Below are 21236 nucleotides of genomic sequence, written 5' to 3'. Positions count from 1 at the left end.
TGCCTTTAACTTTTTTGTCTGTGTGCTGGTCCTGGGACTTGAACTCCAGCCTGGGCACTTGTCTCTGAGATATTTTGCTCAAGGCTAGTACTCTACCACTTGAGCCACAGCTCTACTTCTGACTTTTTGGTAGAGATGAGTCTCATGGACTTTTCTGGCTAGGTTAGCTTGACCATGATGCTCAGATCTGAGTAGCTAGGATTACAGACAAGAGCCCTCCATGCCCAGCTGAACTTTTGATTTTCTTGCCTCAGCCTCCTAAAGGCTGTCATTGGCAGTCAGGTCTAACTTTTACCTAGCAGACATTGTATAGGAACTGGGGAGAGATGACAAAGATCAATGGAAGGAAAAGATGGACTCAAATGGCCCTTGGCTTTGAGAAACAAAACCAGGGGGGTCTGATTATGACTCAGTGGTACGCTTGCCTAGACTGGGTAAGCACTCAATCCCCAGCAATATAAAAACAAATGAACCCCAGAATTCTTCCCAAGACCTGGCAATTGGAGTATAGGCATCCTGTGCTCCTAAGGTGGTTTTCCAAAGCCAAAACTGGAGCATTCCCGAGACAGGTGGGTCCTCTAGGCCTGGAATGAGTCTTCTATGCACTGCATTACCCCTCATTATTGAAGGAAGTAGTAAGATTCTGAACCCTAAATGAACAGGGGAATAGCAGTTGTCTATGATGGATGCCAACACACTTGCCATTGGGCAAGATCCAACTGTACTTTGGCTCAATGAGAGAATGTCTTCTCTCAACACAGGCACCTCCCTGTCCCTTGCTGCAGCCCATCATAAGCTACAAGGTTACAGGCAAGCAGGCTGTGTTCATGGGGGAGGCAGGAAGTGAGGGGTATATTCTGGGATATGGCTAGCTGGCCCAGTTAGTATTTCCCCTATAAACTTTCTGGGTCAATACCTCTGTGTAAAGGTTGGGACCCTGGTAATTGCCAGATAAGCACACACAATTTCTTATTGTAGGAATCCTCTCCAACCTAGTTGCTAGTTATAAAGTGAATATAAATGTGCACCTTTTATAGGGCAACAGGGCCATGCATACTAGACCAAAGATCACATTTATACCGTTAAATTTAAAAAGGAACAACATACATTTGTACATAGAAAGCCCTATGTGTACTGGTGGCTCTCGCCTATGATCCTAGCTACCCAGAAGGCTGAGATCTGAGGATCATGGTTCAAAGCCAGCACAGGCAAGAAAATCCATGAGAAGCCTATCTCCAATTAACTACCAGGAAACTGGAAGTGGAGCTGCTCAAATGATAGTGCTAGCCTTGAGTAAAAAGAGCTCAGAGTCAGTGCCCAAGCCCCAAGTTCAAGTCTCCCTCCCCAAAAAAAGTGTCCTATGTGTTCATGACATACTGGCAAGTTCACTACAACTGTAAGCAAGAACAGGAACCTCTGGGTAGTAACTGGGGTAAAAATGAGTCCAGGATGAAACCTTTGAAATTCATTCTACATGTCCATGCTGTTCATGAATAGATGACTACACTTTAAAAAATAAATCATGAACTTTTATTACCCTCAACAACAGAAGGGTCCAGCCCGAGGCCTGTGGGCACTGAGTTGCCCAGGATGGCGGGCAAGGCTGGGGCAGCTCCCTTATCCCACGCCCTGAAGCATTCTATAGGCACCAACTCCAGGGACCAACAGGGAAGACACCCAAGCCACTCTCCTGCCTGGAACTGGCCCAGCCCCAGGCAGCACCTGGGAAGACAACCCACCCTGCTGGGAGTCAGTTGGTCATGGGAAGGGATGAGCATCCACAATGTGATGACTGTCCCCTCTGGGTCTATATCCTGACTCTCATCCCATCTTCCTCTGCTCTTCCAGTACTTGAGGACCCCCCATCATTCCGAGTCTGAACTTGAACTTGACTTGGAAGACTTATGCTTCTGTTTTTTCTTCTTTTTCTTCTCTTTCTTCCTTTTTTTATGCTTTTCCTTCTTCTTCTTTTTCTTGTGCTTCTCTTTACACTCAGAGGAGCTAGAGCTGCTCCCATCTTCGTCTGAGGTAGAATCCTCCAGCAACTGCTTTAACTGCTGTATCCTAAACACAGAACAGGTCGGGGGATGTGATCTGTCACTGAGTGTTTTTCTGTACACAGACAACTTAAAAGCAGCTTTGGGGGGAGAGTGGGGAACAACTGTATCACTAGAGGCAACACCTACACTCCACTGTCCACTTCTGCATGATCCCAGTCTTTATCATTTCTAGCAGAGGCATATTTATTGAAACTTCCCTCCTTGCTCAATTTCATTGCAATCTACCTCAAGTACAATTCAGTGTATCTAGCTGGAAAAAAATAAGTTACTTTTTTCAACCCTCTCTTTAAATCATGTCTAATTTTTTAAAAAAGATTAGGTCCTCCACAATAATGAAGTAAAAACTAGATTAGAGCTGGTTTTGTTGTGCCCTTGTATACACCTAGAATCCCAGCTGGAAGCTGAGGTGGGAGGATGGAAAATCCACACCCAACCTAGACTAGATAGTCATACCCTATCTAAAACAAACAAACTAGAATTGTCAATTGATGACCCCATAGTGCTTTTAAAACCACAGGAGGCTGGCTGGTCCCTGCCCTTCATATCAGCCTTCTGGGATGTGGCACCTGTCTCCCACCATTCACAGCTACAGGAACATGTTCACAGGACCAGCCCCCCAGTACTAGAATGGTGGTCTAAACATTGTATAATCTAAGACTGTGGGAGGATGTTAGGTCATATGACATCACCTCACGTCCTTCTCGTGCCTTTTATTCTCTCGAATGATGTCATACATAGGGTCTTCATGTGCCTGAGGGTGAGAGAAGGTTGGGTTAGGTTTCAAAGACTTGCCAAGTAAAAATTAAATTTTATGTCATCAAAACCAGTGTTAGTGGAGGTTTTTTTTTTTCTTAAAAAATTACATTATGTAGTTTAGGCTGGCCTCAAATTTGTGATCCTCCTACTTTACCCTCCTAAATGCCTAGATTTCAGGCTGTTACCACTATGTCTATCATGATCTACTTTTAGTTGCTATATATATATATATATATATATATATATATATATATGTATACATATGTATATATACACACACACACACATTTGTGTGTGTGCGCGCCAGTCCTGGCGCTTAAACTCAGGGCCTGGGTGCTGTCCCTTACCCTTTGCTCAAGGCTAATGCTCTCCCATACCTCCATTTCTGGCTTTTCAGTGCTTAATTGGAGATAAGAGTCTCAGACTTTCCTGCTCAGACTGGCTGTGATTCTCAGACTCAGCCTTCTGAGTGGCTAGAATTACAAGCATGAGCCACTGGTGCTGAGGCTATACTCCTTTTAAAGGACTTAACTGACTACAAAATCATTACAGCTACAAAAATACTTCTCTAATTAGAAAAACACAGGAGCCGGGCACCAGTGGCTCACGCCTGTAATCCTAGCTACTTAGGAGGCTGAGATCTGAGGATTACGGTTCAAAGCCAGCCAGGGCAGGAAAGTCCATGAGATTCTTATCTCCAATAAACCACTAGAAAACCAAAAGTGGCATTGTGGCTCAAGCAGTAGAGCACTCACCTTGAGCTGAAGAGTGCAGGGACAGCGCCCAAGATGAGAGCTCAAACCCCACGACCAACCAAAAAAAAAGAAAGAAAGAAAAAGGAAAACACAGGAAACAAATAATCTTTAAGAAGAATATCTAAATAAACTGTGGTGTAGAGCTATGAAACTTGGGAAGTACATGTGGACAGCTGTCCAAGATCAGTGAATATAAACTTGAGTTGCAAAGTGATACATAAGAAAGACCACTTATCAGAACATACAGATAGATTCAAATTCCAAAGACTCTGGGTATACAGACATCTGGTACTGTCTGCAAACTGACTCTGGAAAGACAAGCACTCTTGTTCTTGGTGGCAAAAACTAAGGCTCATTTTGTTCAGTATGGAAAATACATTCTTTTTTTAAAATAAATTTTATTTATTTATTTTTGGGGTCCGGTCATGTGGACTGAACTCTGGGCCTGGGCCTGTCCCTCAGCTTTTCAGCTCTACCACTTGAGCCACAGCACCACTTCTGGCTTTTTTCTTTTTGCTTATGTGGTGCTGAGGAATTGAACCCAGGGCCTCATGCATGCAAGGCAAACGCTCTAACACTGGGCCACCTTCCCAGCCCAGGAAAATACATTCTACAATTACATAATTTACTAAGTAGCTCCTAGTACTTATATATAAGGATATACTTAGAAGAAATATGAGAAGTGAATTATCTCATGATCTCATTTTAACAAAAAAGGACAGCTTAACGTGGTTGTATGTGCTTACCACCCCAGCTCTTCAGAGCTGAGGCAGAAAGATTGAGTTTGAGGCCAGCCTGGGCTACATAGCAAGACCTGGTCTCCATACAAAATAAAAACCAAAGGAAAAGGCTATCGGTAAAGTATACAATGCCCCAGGTCCAATTCTCAACATCAAATATGCATATATATGCATATATAGACCCAGGTAACTTGAAGGTATGGATTAGATTTGAGGAGATCAGGAAACTGATAAAAGGGGTGGCATTGATCAAGATGCATTGTACTTGCCAATATGTTGAAATACCTTTATATGATTACTTAAACAAAAAACAAAACAAGCCCCACAAACCACCCCATACACGCATATATGGTATGTGTGTGAAGTATCCCCTAAAGAGGGAATATAGCCTATGTGCTGTGCCTTAGCAGGGTGGTAGATTCAGAGTTGACTGGATCATCAGGGCCTAGCTTGGTGAACAAGTTAATCCACTGGAAGGCTTATACTAACAGGCTTCTAGGAGGCTGATTTGGCTGTAGGAAATAGGTACTAGGGGCATATCTCTGAAGGCTGTGCCTTGTTCTACCTCTTGTCACTGCCTTCAGCTGCCAGAAGGTGGGCATGCCCAACAGCAGTGGAGCTAACTGGCTGGGGACTGAAACATCTGGAACCAAGACTTAAACCTGTCTGCCTTCCGAGCCTTTTCCACAGTGATTAAACCATTTATTGCAGAAATTTTCAAATATTATAAAACAAACGTAAAGAACATATTGTTCAGAGGTAGATCACTTGCTGAAATAAATATGTATGAGTAAATTAAAAAAAATCTATCATCTCATTTTCCAGGTGAATTCTCATTAATCTCTAGTGTATTTTTAATATGAAGAATTTGAATCATATGATACATATACACAGCTTTCTTTTATTTTTTCTTTTTTTGTTGGTTATAGGGCTTGAGCTAAGGACCTGGGCACTATCCCTGAGCTCTTTTGCCCAAGGCTAGAACTCTGATACTTTGAGCCACAGCTCTACTTCCAGTTTTTGAGTGGTTAACTGGAGATAAAGAGTCTCAGGGGAACTTTCCTGCTCAGGCTGTCTTTGAGCCACAATCCTCAGATCTCAGCCTCCTGAGTAGCCAGGATTACAGGCATAAGCCACCAGTGCCTGGCCAGCTCTATGAGTTTTCACTTAGGTTTTTGCAAGTATTTTCCTACATTACACAACCTAAATCATAATGCGGCTGCAGGTTACGATTAGAGCACTTGCCTCTAATACAAGAAGCCGTGGGTTTCATCTCAACAAAAGTTGGGAGAATTTTGTTCGTGTGTGTGTGTGTGTGTGTGTGTGTGTGTGTGTGTGTGTGTGTGTGTGTGTGTGTGTGTGTGTGTGTGTGTGTGTGTGTGTGTGTGTGTGTGTGTGTGTGTGTGTGTGTGTGTGTGTGTGTGTGCGCGCGTGCGCGCACGCGCGCCTGCCTTAGGCTCTAGAGCGCTGGAATTACAGATGTACATCACCACACCTGGCTTTGACCCCATGTTGATAAACATAATAATCCTAGTACATTCACACAGTAGCATATTTTTGGTAGAAGTAGTTACAACATGTGAATTCATACCTCCCATGGAGTGATTTTGTAAAAATACACAAGGAAATGGGTGATCTGTCTTACTGTAATCTAGAGAGAAAACAGCTTAAAACAGTAAAACATTTAATGTTTATAAGAATCTGGGAAGTGAAAGGGTTAATTTTAGTAATGCAACATGACTATGTATGTATATATCTATATCTATATATATATACATATATATATATATAGAGAGAGAGAGAGAGAGAGAGAGAGAGAAAGTTAAAGGGGATCTGAACAGTCTGCTTTAAAAAGAGACTGATGTCCCTAAGGTAGAAGTAAAAATCTTTTTATTTTGGGAGTACCGTGGATTAAATCCTAGGTAAGAACTCTACTATGAAGCTATATACATTAAATTCCTTAAATTTTTTTTTCCTTGCAGGCTGGCATGGAACTTTGTGAATCTCTTACCCACCCTTGCAGGCTGGCATCCAGTGTGTGATGCTCCTACCTCATCCTCTTCTGCATATTGTCTGTTAGTGTACACAAAGCTGGACAAAAATGTGTTACTTGGAGACAGTAGGGTCTCTCCAGATTGTATAGGCTGGCCTCAAACTAGCGCTCCTTCTGCCCCAGCCTTCTTGAGTAACCACTGTGCCTAAGTACAGAACACTTTAACAGAGCTAATCGTGTCACCCAAGTGTGGTAATCAAGGCATGCTTTGGCCAAGAGACTTATGGGAACACCTTTCTGTGATAACTCATTTGCTGATGACAATCTGGCTCACAACTGTCCACAATCTATGATCAATGTAAATCAACACTGCAGGTTTACTTACTACTCTGAACTGCTCTAACTTTTGGTTGCCTTTGATAAAGAAAGGGCATTCTTTGTCGCCTGTTCGGTGACCATACCGTTTGCAACGCCAACCTAAAACAAAGAAAAAGGGAGATATTTCTGTAAGGCAATGCGGTTTCTCACAGTGAAGTTTTCTTTCCTGAGACTAGATGATGCAGTTCTAAATGCAGAGGCCAACAGTGGGTGACATAAGAAAGTGACATCCCAGAAAACAAGTAAGCCAGCTGCTTCCCCACCCAGCCTTAAGTACTGTAGCTTAGAAGTGAATGTTCCCTAACCAGTGTTTATGAAGCAATGTGATGTAGACTTATTGTAGATATGAATTTATCTTTCGTGTGTCTTACTCTGTCTTTAAGAATGAATCTTTTCCATTCACCAAGTGGTACAAAGTCTCATTTAGAAACACAAGATTGAATCAGCTACTGTACAATTCCCTCAGTTTTTGTTTGTTTGTTTTTTGGTCATGGGGCTTAAACTCTGGGCCTGAGCACTGTCCTTCAGCTCTTCAGCTCAAGGCTAGCGCTCTACCACTTGAGCCACAGCACCACTTGTGGCTTTTTCTGCTTATGTGGTGCTGAGGAATCGGACCCAAGGCCTAATGCGTGCAAGCACTCTACCACTAAGCCACCTTTGTAGCCCTAATTCCCTCAGTTTTAAGGAAACTCAGTCACCAGTTCTCTGAAAATGTGAATGGCATCACAACCCTGGTGGAACTCCACCTGCAGAACAGGGCAACTGTGCACTTAGTGACATCTGTTCTTACAAGCAGCTGAGCACATGTGCATGGTTCAAGTTCACAGTTCCAGGAATTTCGTAAAGCACAGACCTCACAGTGTGCCCAGGCCCACATTGCATGCAGTTCTGGTGCTTTCTCAACCTTTGTGATGAAAGAAAATTCTATTCCCTGGGCTTGGCTATGAAAATAACCATGGAGTCTTTATTCTTTTCAAAATTTTTTTATGCTCTCCGAGATATGACTGCTCTGGTGGGCAAAGTGCAGACATGGCAAGCTCGACTTGGGCTGTGGTCCAGGCTGTCTCGTTTCAGGTATTTGAAGGGACCACCTAGTACCACTGAGAGAGGGCAACCCAGAAGCCCTCTGAAACACCCTGAGACCCTATCAGGTTCAGCATTCAACAATTTTCTGTACAGCAGATCACTGGGAAGAGGACTCCAGGGCAGTGAGGTCCTGAGCAAAGATCACTGGACTTGGGTCAAAGCTAGCTCTGCCCTACTCCGGGACTTTTCACCAGCCTGAGCAAGCTCTTTCCTTTTCTAGAAATGGAGAGCATTCAGGACTTTACAAAGGGCACACTGAGATGAAGTTATGGAAGTTAACACACTGGGATATTTGGTATACACCTGTATTTCATGGAATATACCTGACACCCTGTATACTCACACTGCATAACCTTGACTTCTTTCCCCAGGGGCATCCACAGTCCTTTAGTTGGCGCGTGAGCCAGAAACTCCCTGGCATGCTCGTTGCCTGGAACATCCGGTATGCAGTCTTCCGGCTTAGTCTCGTCTTCCTATGGGAAGGAAAGCACATGTAAGCAACAAGGGAAAGCACTGGCTTCTGCTCCTCCTTCCCAGGACCTTACTACTGCCTGCTTGTCCTGCACAGTGGTGTCCAAGGCCATCCCTGATCACCCCAGGAACTGGAGAGACCAGTTACTCCTGACAGGAGAAACAATGAGACCTCACAGAAGACAAGGATCTGAAAATCAATGCAGCTGCTACTGGAGGATGATCTGTAAGTGATGTATTCTGACAGAAGTTAAGACTCCAAAGGTTTTACCACGCCAGATATGTGTCAGGCAGGAGCATGTATAAGAACCGAAGCAGGCCAGGCTACACAGAATACTAGAGACAGCCTGTGACATTCTGTGGGCTCTCTGAGTCCTCTCACTGCAACAGCCCAAAAGGGAGCCATGTGGGGTCCCTACAGCAGAGCTCTAGTGAGACCCCAGCCCAGGGTATACTGAGGGTGGGGTATACTCCAACCCTGGTGAGGCAGACCAGGTACATGGCAGAGTTCCTGAAGATGTCACCAGTGAGGGAGCCATGGCAGAGGAGCCCTTGGGAGCCTGCACTGCTTCCTCAGAAAGGGGAAACATGGCTGATTCAATTCCATGGAGGAGAGAGGTTTTCCATGAAAGGAGGTTTGAAACATGCAAAGCCAAGTGTTGTCACAATCCCAGCATTCAGGATATGGAGGCAGAGCTGTGCCTATACTATGTAGTGAATTTGAGTGCAGCCTGGGCAATATGGTGAAATACTTTCTCAAAAACAGCAACAAACTAACAGATCCCCCCTCCCCAAGAACCCCACCAAAGCCCTCATATACTCAAGGTACCATGCAACCATTTTTCCTAGTTACTGAGGCTGCAAGCACAGCCTGTGGAGTGACAGTACCAACCTCACACTCACCTTGATAAGCCCAGGAGGAGGTTTTTCATAACTAGAAGATAAAAACAAAAAGCAAAACTTCATTCACTGTGTCAACAGAATAGATGTGTTCAGCTAGATGTGAAGCAGAGCTCTGGCACTTGTAGGGATTTTAGCAGTGAGCTTTCACCAGGAAGTTGCAGAGTAGAAGTCCCCAGACTCCAATCCAGCCTTCTTTGGGCAACAGACACTAACTGGGGCCTGTGCTCCCAGAGACCCAGAGGGCAGGGTATGCAAATTTACATTTGGGAAAAAGGATGGCAGGACAGGTTTATGCTGTAAGAGCAGCTCTAGTGCTCTTCACAGTACCCCATGGCCTCCAAAGCAGGCTGTGGTGGTCTCAGCTCAATCTGTGCATCATCTCTCCAAGTTCTAGGTTGTTACTCATGTATGTTAATGCTTCTGAGTATTAACTGGAAAGGATGGAGACACCTAATGACATGCTTTCCTCATTTTGGTTCTCCATGTATGTCTGCAGTGTTGAGAGGTCCTTCAGGAAAGGGGGGAATTAGGCAAAAGGAAGGTGAGAGTTTTCCTGTCTTCTCTAATACATGGGAGAAACACATCAGTGGATGATGGATGAGAACCCCTGTGACATTTGAGACTCTTATCTCCAATAAAACCACTAGGAAATCAGAAGTGCCTCTGTGGCTAAAGTGGTAGAGTGCTCACCTTGAGCTAAAGAGTGCAGGGACAGCGCCCAAGCCCAGATTTCAAAAAAAAAAGACTGGGTCTGAATTGATTTAGCTTCTTGGATTTGGTACAGTACTACTTCCAAAGTGGATGCTAAAATACTTTGTAAAGGAATGTTGTGGGGGGACAGAATTACCTTAGGGGGAAAAAAAAGTGAATCCTGGGTAGTGATTTATTAGCATCTTAGTTAAGGCATTGCTTCATGCACTGATAGTAAAATATATAAATAAAAAAATTCCTTCATTCTGAGCTTTGAGAGTTGTACAAACAACATATGGCCAATTAAACTGAGGTCCAAATACATGGTAAGTATTGTGTTCTTGCCGGGACAAAAAGGAATATCTTGCAATTACAGACTCTGAAATATGGTATTAACATTGTACTCCCTAAAAGGCCATTTTATAACTGGTTCATAAGGCAGTATTTATTCCTTGAGCAAGCCAATCCATGAATGTGGTAGGTACATTTAAAATTTAAGTGTCAGGTTGGCACCAGTGGTTCTTGTCTGTAATCCTATTCAGGAGGCTGAATCTGAGGATTATGATTCAAAGCCAGACTGGGCAGAAAAGTCTGTAGGAGACTCTTATCTCCAATTAACAAGCAAAAAGCTAGAAGTAGAGGTATGGCTCAAGTGATAAGCGCACCAGCATTGAGCAAAAAAGCCAAGCAAAAGCATGAGACCCCAAGTTTGAGCCCCAGTACTGGCACACATACACACAAAAAAAGTTGCAAAGACATACTTAAGTGCTATATATGTGCAATCAGGAAACTGGAATATGTTCAGGTGCCTAAAGCTGTTTAGCTCTGTGCTGACTGTTAAACATTTGACAGGCCTGCCTCCAGAGAGACAAGACACACCCAGGTGGTCTTCAGTGACTGAGAGGTCTGAACCACTTTGTGGCTGCCTGCCTAGGGTCAAGGAGAGATAAGTACTGTGAAAGTAAGGAGACATAGGTTGTGCCCCAGTGGCTCACAGCATGCTTGTAATGATAGCTACTCAGGAGGCTGAGATTTGAGGATAATGGTTCAAAACCAGCCTGGGAAGGAAAGTCCATGAAACTCCTATCTCCCATTAATCATCAGAAAAGCGGAAGTAGCACTATGGCTCAAGGTGGCAGAGTACTAGCCTTGAGTAAAAAAGCTCAGGGACAGTGCCCAGGCCCTGAATTCAAGCCCCATGACTGACCAAAATAAATAAATAAATAAATAAATAAATAAATAAATAAATAAATAAATAAATAAAGCAAACAAAAAAGTGAGGAGATATAAGGAAGGCCCATCCAATTCATAAGGATGAATAAACTCGGATTCAACTTGAGAAACTCCACCGTGTGCTAGCTTATAACAAGGCCAAGGCACCTGCCTGCTATCTATCTTCCTCCCCAGGGGCTGTGTCATGGCACACATCTGTAATCCCACTCAGGAGGAGAGGGCTGAGGCAGGAGGATGAAAAGTCAAGATCAACCTGGGTTAATAAGACCGTGTCTCAAGAAGGAAAGGCAGCCAGAGAATAAAAAGAAACATGGGAGAAAGACACTTTGGTGACCATGGAGTGGGGGAGATGGGTCTGAAGCCTGGGCTTTCCTGGAGCCAGGAGGCCCCAGCACACTAGACCCTGGTAAGGCAGGGCAGGCCCAGGGCTCTCACCCCAGCCCCAGGTAGGGGACTGAAGACTTTTGTGGAGCCCAGTAGAGTAAGCCCACCTGCTGACCCTGGGTCTCCACTTGCGGACCTGGGCATCTCACAGCCTGATCCCCGGAGAGGTTCCGGACACAACCCTGAGCCTCGGTGCCTCCTTGTGTCTCACAAGGCCGGGGAAGGATCATCGGAGTCCTTCCAACCGCGCACTCGCTGAGGCACAGAAAGAAAAACCAAGCAATCGTAAGACGGGAAGACAGAAGTCAAAAGAAAAGTCACCGAGAGAGGCCGGCGGTGGAGACAGGAAAACAAACGAACAGGGTTTCCCCCCTCAGTCTAATTCCATTTCAGGTTTCTTCTCCCGAGGGCGGTGACCCCGCAATCCTTCCGTCCCCTCTGTCGCCCGCCAGTTGCTGCCCCCGACCCGGGCTCAGACCCGGACACCCCGCGGAGCGCGTCCTTCCATCACCCGCCACCCGACGGGGCTGCCCAACGGCCTGGACTCCTCCATGGCCCCGGGGGGACCGAGGACCTGCGCGCGACACCCGCGCCCCGCACCCCAACTCCCACCTCTGCCCCCACCACACCCCTGCCCCCTCCCCAACTTCCTCCTCTATCCCTACCACACTCCTGCCCCTCCCCAACTCCCACCTCTACCCCCCCCACGCCACCCTCCCGCCCCTCAATTGCCACCTCCCCCCTCCAGCACATCCCTCCCCTCGCCTTCCCCGCCCCCTCCCGGCCCCAGCCCTCATCACTATCTCCCACCCCCATCTCCGCCCTCCTGCGCCCCCCACGCCCATCTTCCCCGCCCCCACCCCTGCCCCGGCCCACCCGCGCCCCGCTGACTCACAAGGACTCCAGGTGCTGCAGCTGCTGCAGCTGCTGCGCGTCCCGGCGCCGCCGTTTCAGCTCCCGGCGCCGCTGCAGCTCCTGCTCCGCCGGTTCCCGCTGCCGCCGCGCGCCCCCCGCCCGCGCCTCCGACCCTGCGTCGTCGCGCCGCCGCTGGGTCGACATCGCGGCCCGCGGGGCTCCCGGGACGGCTCCGGGCACCTCCTCCTCCCCGGCCCCGCCTTCCCGCCGAGGGTCCTCAAATCGGTGCTCCGAGCCCCGCTTCCAGCAGCCAGGCCGCGGGCGCCCCCTGGCAGCGTTGGGGAGAGGGCGAGGCCGGAGAGGACTTCCGGGAGCGTCAGGGCCGCAGGCCACGCCCCCTCCGGTACAGGTCGGGCCTGCAGGCCGGAGCCCCTCACACAAGTGGGGGTCTTGTGTGGTCTTACCGCTGACCGTCTCCCCACTAGATACGCATGTTAGAATCAGAATTAATAAGTTTATTGACTTATGTTTTTGGCAGTTGGGCTTGAACTCACGGCCTGGGCACTGTCACTGAGTTCTTTTGCTCAAGGCTAGCATTGCCACTTTGAGCCACATGGCCACTTCCGGTTTTCAAGCGGTTAATTGGAGATAAGAGCCTCAAGGACTTATCTACCTGGGCTGGGGTTGAACGGCGATTCTCAGATCTCAGCCTCCTGAGCAGTTAGGCTTACATGTATGAGCCACTGGCGCCCAGATGTGTTTTTATTTATTTTTTTCATTTTTGTCGGTCGTGGGACTTGAACTCTGGGCCTGGGCACTGTCCCTCAGCTCTTCAGCTCAAGGTGAACACTCTACCACTTGAGCTGTAGCATCACTTCCGGTTTTCTGGTGGTTTATTGGAGATGAGTGTTGTGGACTTTCCTGCCCAGGCTAGAACCGAGATCCTCAGATCTCAGTCCCCTGAGTAGCTAGGATTACAGGCGTGACACCGCAGCTGGCGTGTTTATTTATTTTTATTTTTTGTCGGTCGTGGGGCTTGAACTCTGGACCTGGGCGCTATCCGTGTGCTCTTCAGCTCAAGGCTAACGCTCTATCACGTGAGCTACAGCGCCACTTCTAGTTTTCTGGTGGTTTATTGGAGATGAGTCTCATGTACTTTCCTGCCGGGGCTGGCTTTGAACTGCCATCCTCAGATCTCACCTCCTCAGTGGCTAGGATTACAGCTAGCTACTCAGGGAGCTGAGTTCTGAGGATCAGGGTTCAAAGCCATCTGGGCTAAGAAAGACCATGAGACTCTTATTTCCAATCAACCACCAGAAAACTGGAAAAAGTATTGTGACTCACAATGGTAGAGTGCTAGCTTTGAGATAGGGACAATGCTCAGGTACTGAATTCAAGCCCTGCTACCTACAAAGAAAGAAAGAAAAAAAGAAAGAAAGGAAGGAAGGAGAAAAAGAAATAAAAGAAATAAAAGGAAAGAAGGGAAAGAACTGAAACAGTGGTGAGAGGTATGAATACTTAAACAGCACTGGTGAAACCGTGTTGTCTAGTTGCTCTTTACTTCAATCCTGTCTGGTTCTGCAAGTGGTTCCAAGCAGTCCTATTTACAGAGATAATCCAGGTCCTGTGTCCCCTCAGACCGCTATGGCAGTATTTGTTTAGGTATGCTAGGGAAACTGCTGGGAAAACCATGGTTATGTTACAGGAATGTAACGTTTGTACTGCTCCACACTCTACTCAACACCAAGGACACATTTTGGTGTAGATGTTACTGGAAGGTGAAGGTTAATGGAGTCCTCTACTGGGTTTCTAGGTTTTGTGTTTCTAGGTCCTGGTCAGTGTCAGAAGAGGAATTCAGAAATAAGATGAAGTAAGAAATTTAAGGGGTGAGTGCTTACTAGACAAGTGTTATATGGCTTGATCCACACCCCAGTCTTTTTTTGTATTGGTTATTTTCTAGGTAGGGTTTTGCTTTATGCCCTGGTGGGACTAGGCTGTGATTCTCCTACTGGTGTCTCCTAGCATAGCTAGGTGACAAGCACCTGCCACCGTGCCTGACCAGTGTGCTTTCCCCATAGTTGGGGTAAGGTATGTGTGTATATGGGTGTGTCATTGCACTCAGCCATTGGTTGGGGTGAATTTCCCAGGAATTTTTTTAGTCCTGGCTAGCCTATAACCACAATCCTCCAATCTCTTCCTCTCAAGTAGCTAAGATTATAGGCTGAGCCACTCACTCAGTTTTGAGTTTGAAACAAATCTACCATATGGTAGCCTATAATATGCCAAATCTTCCTACATGACAATTCAGAAATATTGTGATTGAGAAGTGCTACGTTCATGCTTTTCAACTGTGGGTAGAAGTCACTATTGCACTGAAAATTCAAATTAGGGAATTGTCAAAAAATATTTTTTTTTTGGGGGGGGAGTCCAGTCGTGGGGCTTGAACTCTGGGCCTGGGCTCTGTCCCTTAGCTCTTCAGCTCAAGGCTAGCGCTCTACCAGTTGAGCCACAGTGCCACTTCTGGCTTTATTTCTTTTTGCTTATGTGGTGCTGAGGAATCAAACCCAGGGCCTCATGCATGCAAGGCAAGCGCTCTACCACTGAGCCACCTTCCCAGCCCCCAAAATATCTTTAAAAATGAAATTAAGGCTGGGAGTGTAGCTGAGTGGTAGAGTCCTTGCCCAGCATGTACAAGACTTGAGTTTGATCCCTAGTACTGGAAAAAAAGTAAACAGAAGTATCAATGGGTGTTGCCGTCACTCATAGTAATAATATTAGTTTTTTTTCCTCCAAATTTATATTGTTCTGAGTTATGATACAAAATGGTTGTAGTGTCTTAAAAACACACACACCCACACCAAAATCCTCAAGGAAACAAAAGCAAAAAACTTCAAAAAGCTCCACCATCTTGATGACCCCGGTCTTTAGGGGCACCACCTTGCAAGCAAGGCACACAGTTCGAGATGTCTGATTCATGCCTCCCGCCCTGCGATAGCCCCGCCCACACGTCAATCTACTAAGTCCCTCCGAGGGCCCGCCCCTCTCCCTCAGCTCCGCCCCTGAGGTCAACGGACGGGATCAGGGAGCCCCCCCAGAGGGCGTGGCCTCGTCAACTCCCCGCGGGAGGCGGGGCTTCCTCAGACTGCATCTGAGGACCTGCGTGTGAGGAGCCGGGGTTCCGTCTGGGAAGGCCGTCTGCGTCCCTCCCTTATGCGGAAGACGAGCAGGTAGTTTACGGACGGCCCCGCCCCGGCTGAAGCCACGTTTGGGCCCCCGGCCCAGTTGGAGGCGCCGCCCGTTGCCCAAGCTGGACTACAAGGCCCGGCGGGCTCCGCGGCTCCGCGTGCGGCCTTCCCAGCCCCGTAGGTGTGCGGTACTATGACAACCGCGCCGCCCCTCGCCTGGAGCGTCTCGCGGTCGGTGGAGCCGGGGCCCGCGGTGCTGGCAGCCCCGGTGTCCCGGGCTCCCGGCCGTCTCCGGGCCGTCTCTGGGGGTGGGGGTGGCGGGCAGGGCCGTGCCCGGGTCTCGGGTACTCTGCTCAGCGGGGTCTCGGCGTGCCCGTTCGGCGGTGCTCCTCCCCGCACCCAGGACGGTAGCTCCGACCCTGGGTTCTTAGAAGCCTGCGGATTGGGGTTCGCGGAAAGGTGAGGCGGATCCGCCTGATTTGGCATCAGGTAGGAAAGATCTGGAATTCCAACTTCCGTGCACGGGAAGCCCTGCCGGTGTTTTGTCTCGTGGACAAGACTAGACCTGCAGTGACTTGAAATGATGTTTGGAGATGTGTGGTGATCGGTGTCTTGCAGAAGGAGGTTCGCGTCCACACGAACCCGGAGCACAAAGGGTGTGGGATCCTGTGGACATTTTTGAGCAAAGGATGGGTTTTAGGAATACCACGGGAGAAGTCACGTGCTCTCAAGCATCCTCAGGAGACATCTCAACAGGTCTGGGGAGTTCTTACCCAGCTAGTGAACCAGGGTGCAGGAGAACATGACCCCTAATGCTCCTTACAATAGGATTAGTTCCTTCGCTCTTCACTGTGCAAACCACAGCAGTTTAGGGAACTAAGCTGATTTTTATCAGCACCTCCTCTCAGCCAAGGTATTTAGATGAATTCGATGTCCTGGAGAAATTGGTGGGTTTTGTTTTTTGCATCTAACTTTAAATATAAAATTATGTCTTATTTGTTCACACATCTAACGTGTACACACACAACTTGGAAAAGTACTGAAAAGAAAAATATGAGTTTTTTGTTTTGTTTTGGTGCCCTTCTTGGGCCTTGAATTCAGGGCCTGTGCTCTGTCTGAGCTTCTCTATGCTCAAGGCTCGACTACTTGAGCCACAGCATCACTTCTGGCCTTTTCTGTTTATGTGGTACTGAGGAATTGAACCCAGGGCTTCATGCATGCTAGGCAAGCACTCTACCACCAAGCCACACTCCCAGCCCAAAACATGAGTCTTGAAGTCGGCCAGTGTGAGAGAAAGATTGCCTAGGTTGTTAGCAATTACTTAAGGAACACAATTGTGGACTGTTATTTAGAAGAAGTAAAAACGTGATATTTTTTTAAAGTTTACAAGTTTTTTTGTGAGTTTAAGGGATGTTGTCATTATGTATAATTTTTTTATATAATTTTCTTTTTTTTGGTCAGTCGTGGGGCTTGAACTCTGGGCCTGGGCGCTGTCCCTCAGCTCTTCAGCTCAAGGCAAGCACTCTACCACTTGAGCTACAGCGCCACTTCTGGTTTTCTAGTGGTTTATTGGAGATAGGAGTCTCACAGTCTTTCCTGCCTGGGCTGGCTTTGAACCGTGATCCTCAGATCTCAGCCTCCTGAGTAGCTAGGATTACAGGCGTGAGTCACCAGCGCCCAGCTTATAAATGTTTTTAAATTACAGCCAGTACTTAAATTTATGGTACAACTTCTTGATGGAAATACTGAGTCAGGAATATATTCTACCACTTGAGCCGTGCTTTCAGCTCAGTAATCATGTAGTTTTACATCTTTTCAGGTATGTAGCAAGTCTCATCCCTCAGAAAACACACACACACACACACACACACACACACACACACACACACATACACACACACACACACACACACACACACACACACACACACACACACACACACACACACACACTGCCCTCAGCCCCTTGGATGCCATTTAAATTTTATTCTCAAGGTTAAATGGACATTTCTAAGTTTGTTTGGCTCACTGTACCACCACCAGGTTATTGCTGCTCTTTATCTCATACTTCATTGAGTGCTCATTATGAGTTCGGCACTGGCTAAGCAGTTGGACATATTAGGCCATTTTATTCTCTCATTGCCCCAGTTAATTGGGAAACTTGTTTGAGGTCAGTGTTGCTGGAAGTGAACTAAGGTTTGTCCAGCTGCAGCACTGTGATCTCTTACCTTTTGCATTTATTGAAAATGCCAACACTGAGTCCTTGCAATACTGCCTTCGATATTGTTCTTCTGTGTATATGTATATGATATCTTTCCTCGCCTGGATGACCTGATTCCAGCTTTCTGGGATTTGATGTGACAATTGGAGAAAGAGAATTTCCAAGTATGAACCACAGCAGTTTTGGAGTCTTAGTCTCAGATTGCAGAATCAATCAGGCAACAGCTTCCTTCTGTAGTATCTGTGTTTTTATCATCACTATTGATTATTGACCTTTCTCCTTCCTTCCTTCCCTCCCTCCCTTTCTTCCTTCTTTTCGTCTGTTGTGGGGCTTGAACTCTGTGCCTGGGCGCTGTCCCTCAGCTCTTCAGCTCAAGGTGGCTCTGTCACCTGAGCCACAGTGCCACTTCCGGTTTTCTGGTGGTTTATTGTAAGAGTCCCACCAACTTTCCTGCCTGGGCTGGTTTTGAACCATGACCCTCAGATCTCCTTAGTATCTAGGATTACAGGCGTGAGCCACCGGCACCCGGCTTTTTCTTCTTCTTCTTCTTCTTTTTTTTTTTTGGTCAGTCATGGGGTTTGAACTCAGGGCCTGGGGCTGTCCCTCAGCTCTTCAGCTCAAGGCTAGTGCTCTACCACTTCAGCCACAGTGCCACTTCCAGTTTTCTGAGTGGTTTAAGAAGAGAAGAGTCTCATGAACTTTCCTTCCTGGGCTGGCTTTGAACCATGATCCTCAGATCTCAGCCTCCTTAGAAGCTAGGATTACAGGTATGAGCAACTGGTGCCCGGCTATTATCATCATTTTTATTGTCACCAGCCTTCCACATTGGGGGACTTGGTCAGTAAAGTCTTAAGACCATCTACTTTTCCAGTGAAAGTGAGGTTCTTAAGAGCATTTACCTTTCCAGTGAAAACCAGAACCTGAAGACCAAATATCTACCTCTTCTGTGAAACTGGAGGTTTTAGGACCAAATGTCCACTTTTCTAGTGAAATACACATCTAAGTAGATATGGTGTGGAAGTCAACAAGTCCATAAGTAAATATCAAACTAAAAATGAAATGTCATGTGGTACATTTAGAAGAGAATTTCTGGAGTTAGAGGATAAAGAGATGATCTGCATTTATTGTTCTACGGATTTTGAAACTAACCTTTTATTCTATTTATGGGAATGTGTTTGTTAACTTTATTAAATTCTTGTTTTCTAACAATCCTTTAACAGTTTAACGAGGTGTGTGAAGTGCTGGGCAATGGGAACAGTAGTGACACCAAGGTACTATGTTCACAGTTTGTGTGGAGTGGCTGCAGGGGCAGTTTGTTTAGAGAATTGGAGAAGACAGCCTGAGTTTAGGTCCACATCCGATACTTGTTAGTTGTGGTCTCTTGGCCAGGTTTCTTAACTTTTCTGTGTTCAGATTTACTCGAATATTAAGTACCTATATTTATTCTATAGATTAGAATTGTTGCAAAGCATTTAGAGCACTAGGATTTAGCAAATGATTAATAAATATTAACTATTGCTTCCCTTCATAATAAAAGGAAATAATAATCTTGAAAGTTTAACTTCTGAGCTGGGAGCCAATGGCTCACACCTGTAATCCTAGCTACTCAGGAGGCTGAGATTTGAGGATCACGACTCAAAGCCAGCCAGGGCAGGAAAGTTGTGACTTTATCTCCAATTAGCCACCAGAAAACCGGAGGTGGCGCTGTGGCTCAATTGGTAGAGTGCTTGCCTTCAGCTGAATAGCTGAGGAACAGTCGCACCAGTGGCTCATGCCTGTAATCCTAGCTACTCAGGAGGCTGAGATCTGAGGATTGTGGTTCAAAGCCAGCCCGGGCAGGAATGTCTGAGAGACTCTTATCTCTAATTAACTATAAGAAATCTGGAAGTGGTGCTGTGGCTCAAGTGGTAGAGCCCTCACCTTGAGCTAAAGAGCTCAGGGACAGCACTCAGGCTCAGAGTTCAAGCCCCATAACCACCACCACCAACAAAAAAGAGCTGAGGAACAGCACCCAGGCCCAGAGTTCAATTCTCACAACTGACAAAAAAAGAAGAAAAAAAAAGAAAGAAAAGAAAGTTTAACTTCTGGTTTTCATCCTAGCACTTGAGACAGGAGGATGGCAAGTTCCAAACTTGTCTTGACACACTCTGTACCACTCCCCGTCCCCCCAAAAAAGAAAGAAAGAGAAAAATTGCCCAGAAACTAGAGTTCAACACTGAGTAGAGTATAGAATACAAACCCTAGCTGGTAATGTACCTGATTGGTAGAACACTTGCCTAGCATATACAAGGTCCTGGATATAATTCTTAGGATTGTGCAGAAAAAAATGAAAGAAAAGGGAAATACAATCTTAGTTTCTCTCTCTTTTTTTCTCCCTTGGTGCTAGTACTGGGGCTTGAACTCCAAGTTAGGGCTCTGCCACTTAATCCACACCTTCATTTCTGGCTTTTGGGTGGTGAATTGGAAATAAGAATCTTATAGACTTTCCTGCATGGGTTAGCTTTGAATCATGATCCTCAGATCTCAGCCTCCTGAGTAGCTAGGATTACAGGTGTGAGCCACCAGGCTAGTTTCTCATTTTTAATTAAAGACAATGTTAAGGAAATTAAAAATCAGTTATACATATTTTACTTTTTTTTTTTTTTTTTTTTTTTACTGTTTTTGTGTGCGTGTGTACATGTATGCATGTCAATACAGGAGCTTGAACTCAGGGCCTTCTGGTTTTGTTTAGCCTTTTCTGCTTAAGGCTGGGTTTCTATGCCTTGAGCCACCCCTCTATTTTTGGCGGTTGTTGATTAACTGGAGATTAGAGTCTAGTGGATTTGTCTTCCCTATGGTTGTTTTTGAACTGGATGCTGACTGAACAAACTCTTTCCTTTCCCCATTGTCTGAAGTTCAGTGTTACCTCTCCATTCTCCTGAGGTTCACTGTCCCTTGGCAGCAATCTGAGGTTCAGTACCCCCTCCCCGCTCCTCCCCCAATGAGATTCATTGTTCCCAGCAACCCCAGGCAGTTTTCTCCTGAGGGAAAGAGGTGAAAGTAAATACTCCCATCTTGTTTTTTCTCCTTTAGTCTTATGTTCAGGGATTTTCTTTCTTTTACCTTTCTTTCTTTCTTTCTTTCTCTCTTTCTCTTTCTTTCTTTCTTTCTTTCTTTCTTTCTTTCTTTCTTTCTTTCTTTCTTTCTTCCTTCCTTCCTTCCTTCCTTCCTTCCTTCCTTTCTTTCTAGCAGTGCTTGGGGGTTCAACTCAGAGCCTTTTGCTGGAACCACGCCCTAGCTTTTTTTAAAATTTTAATTTTTATTGTGAAAATACCGTAGAGAGGGGTTACAATTACATGGGCAAAGTAATGAGTGCATTTCTTTTCTTTTCTTTTTCTTTTTTTTGGGGGGGGTGGGGGGTCTGGTCGTGGGGCCTGAACTCTGGGCCTGGGCACTGTCCCTCAGCTCTTCAGATCAAGGCTAGTGCTCTACCACTTGAGCCACAGCGCCACTTCTGGCTTTTTTCTTTTTGATTATGTGGTGCTGA

At 46.2% G+C, this 21236-nt stretch overlaps 2 protein-coding genes across 6 annotated transcripts in view; one reads left to right on the top strand and one right to left on the bottom strand.

Moving 5' to 3' along the window:
* Positions 1-1507: 1507 nt before the first annotated feature.
* On the bottom strand, positions 1508-12619 carry LOC138821772 (retinitis pigmentosa 9 protein-like). Its single transcript, XM_070014199.1, has 6 exons — positions 12345-12619; positions 9143-9173; positions 8112-8241; positions 6690-6781; positions 2750-2811; positions 1508-2064 (listed from the first exon to the last, which is right to left on the bottom strand). The coding sequence occupies exons 1-6, from the start codon at positions 12506-12508 to the stop codon at positions 1866-1868; spliced, it is 678 nt and encodes a 225-aa protein (XP_069870300.1). The 5' UTR covers positions 12509-12619; the 3' UTR covers positions 1508-1865.
* Positions 12620-15393: 2774 nt separating this feature from the next.
* The window catches only part of Bbs9 (Bardet-Biedl syndrome 9), a 318806-nt gene continuing 312963 nt past the window's right edge, over positions 15394-21236 (top strand). For 2 of the 5 annotated variants that reach the window (XM_070014260.1, XM_070014259.1), the window contains exon 1: positions 15395-15531. The gene's annotated coding sequence lies outside the window, so the exon portion shown is untranslated. Of the gene's footprint in view, positions 15532-15697; positions 15979-21236 lie in introns of those variants that run through there. The other 3 variants (XM_070014257.1, XM_070014258.1, XM_070014261.1) reach the window with 3 other exon arrangements.

Source organism: Dipodomys merriami, unplaced genomic scaffold (assembly GCF_024711535.1).
Source record: "Dipodomys merriami isolate MVZ:Mamm:240054 unplaced genomic scaffold, mDipMer1.0.p SCAF_94, whole genome shotgun sequence".
Lineage (NCBI taxonomy): Eukaryota > Metazoa > Chordata > Mammalia > Rodentia > Heteromyidae > Dipodomys > Dipodomys merriami.
The sequence above is the reverse complement of the archived record's forward strand: the minus strand, read 5'-3'. Positions and strand labels throughout refer to the sequence as shown.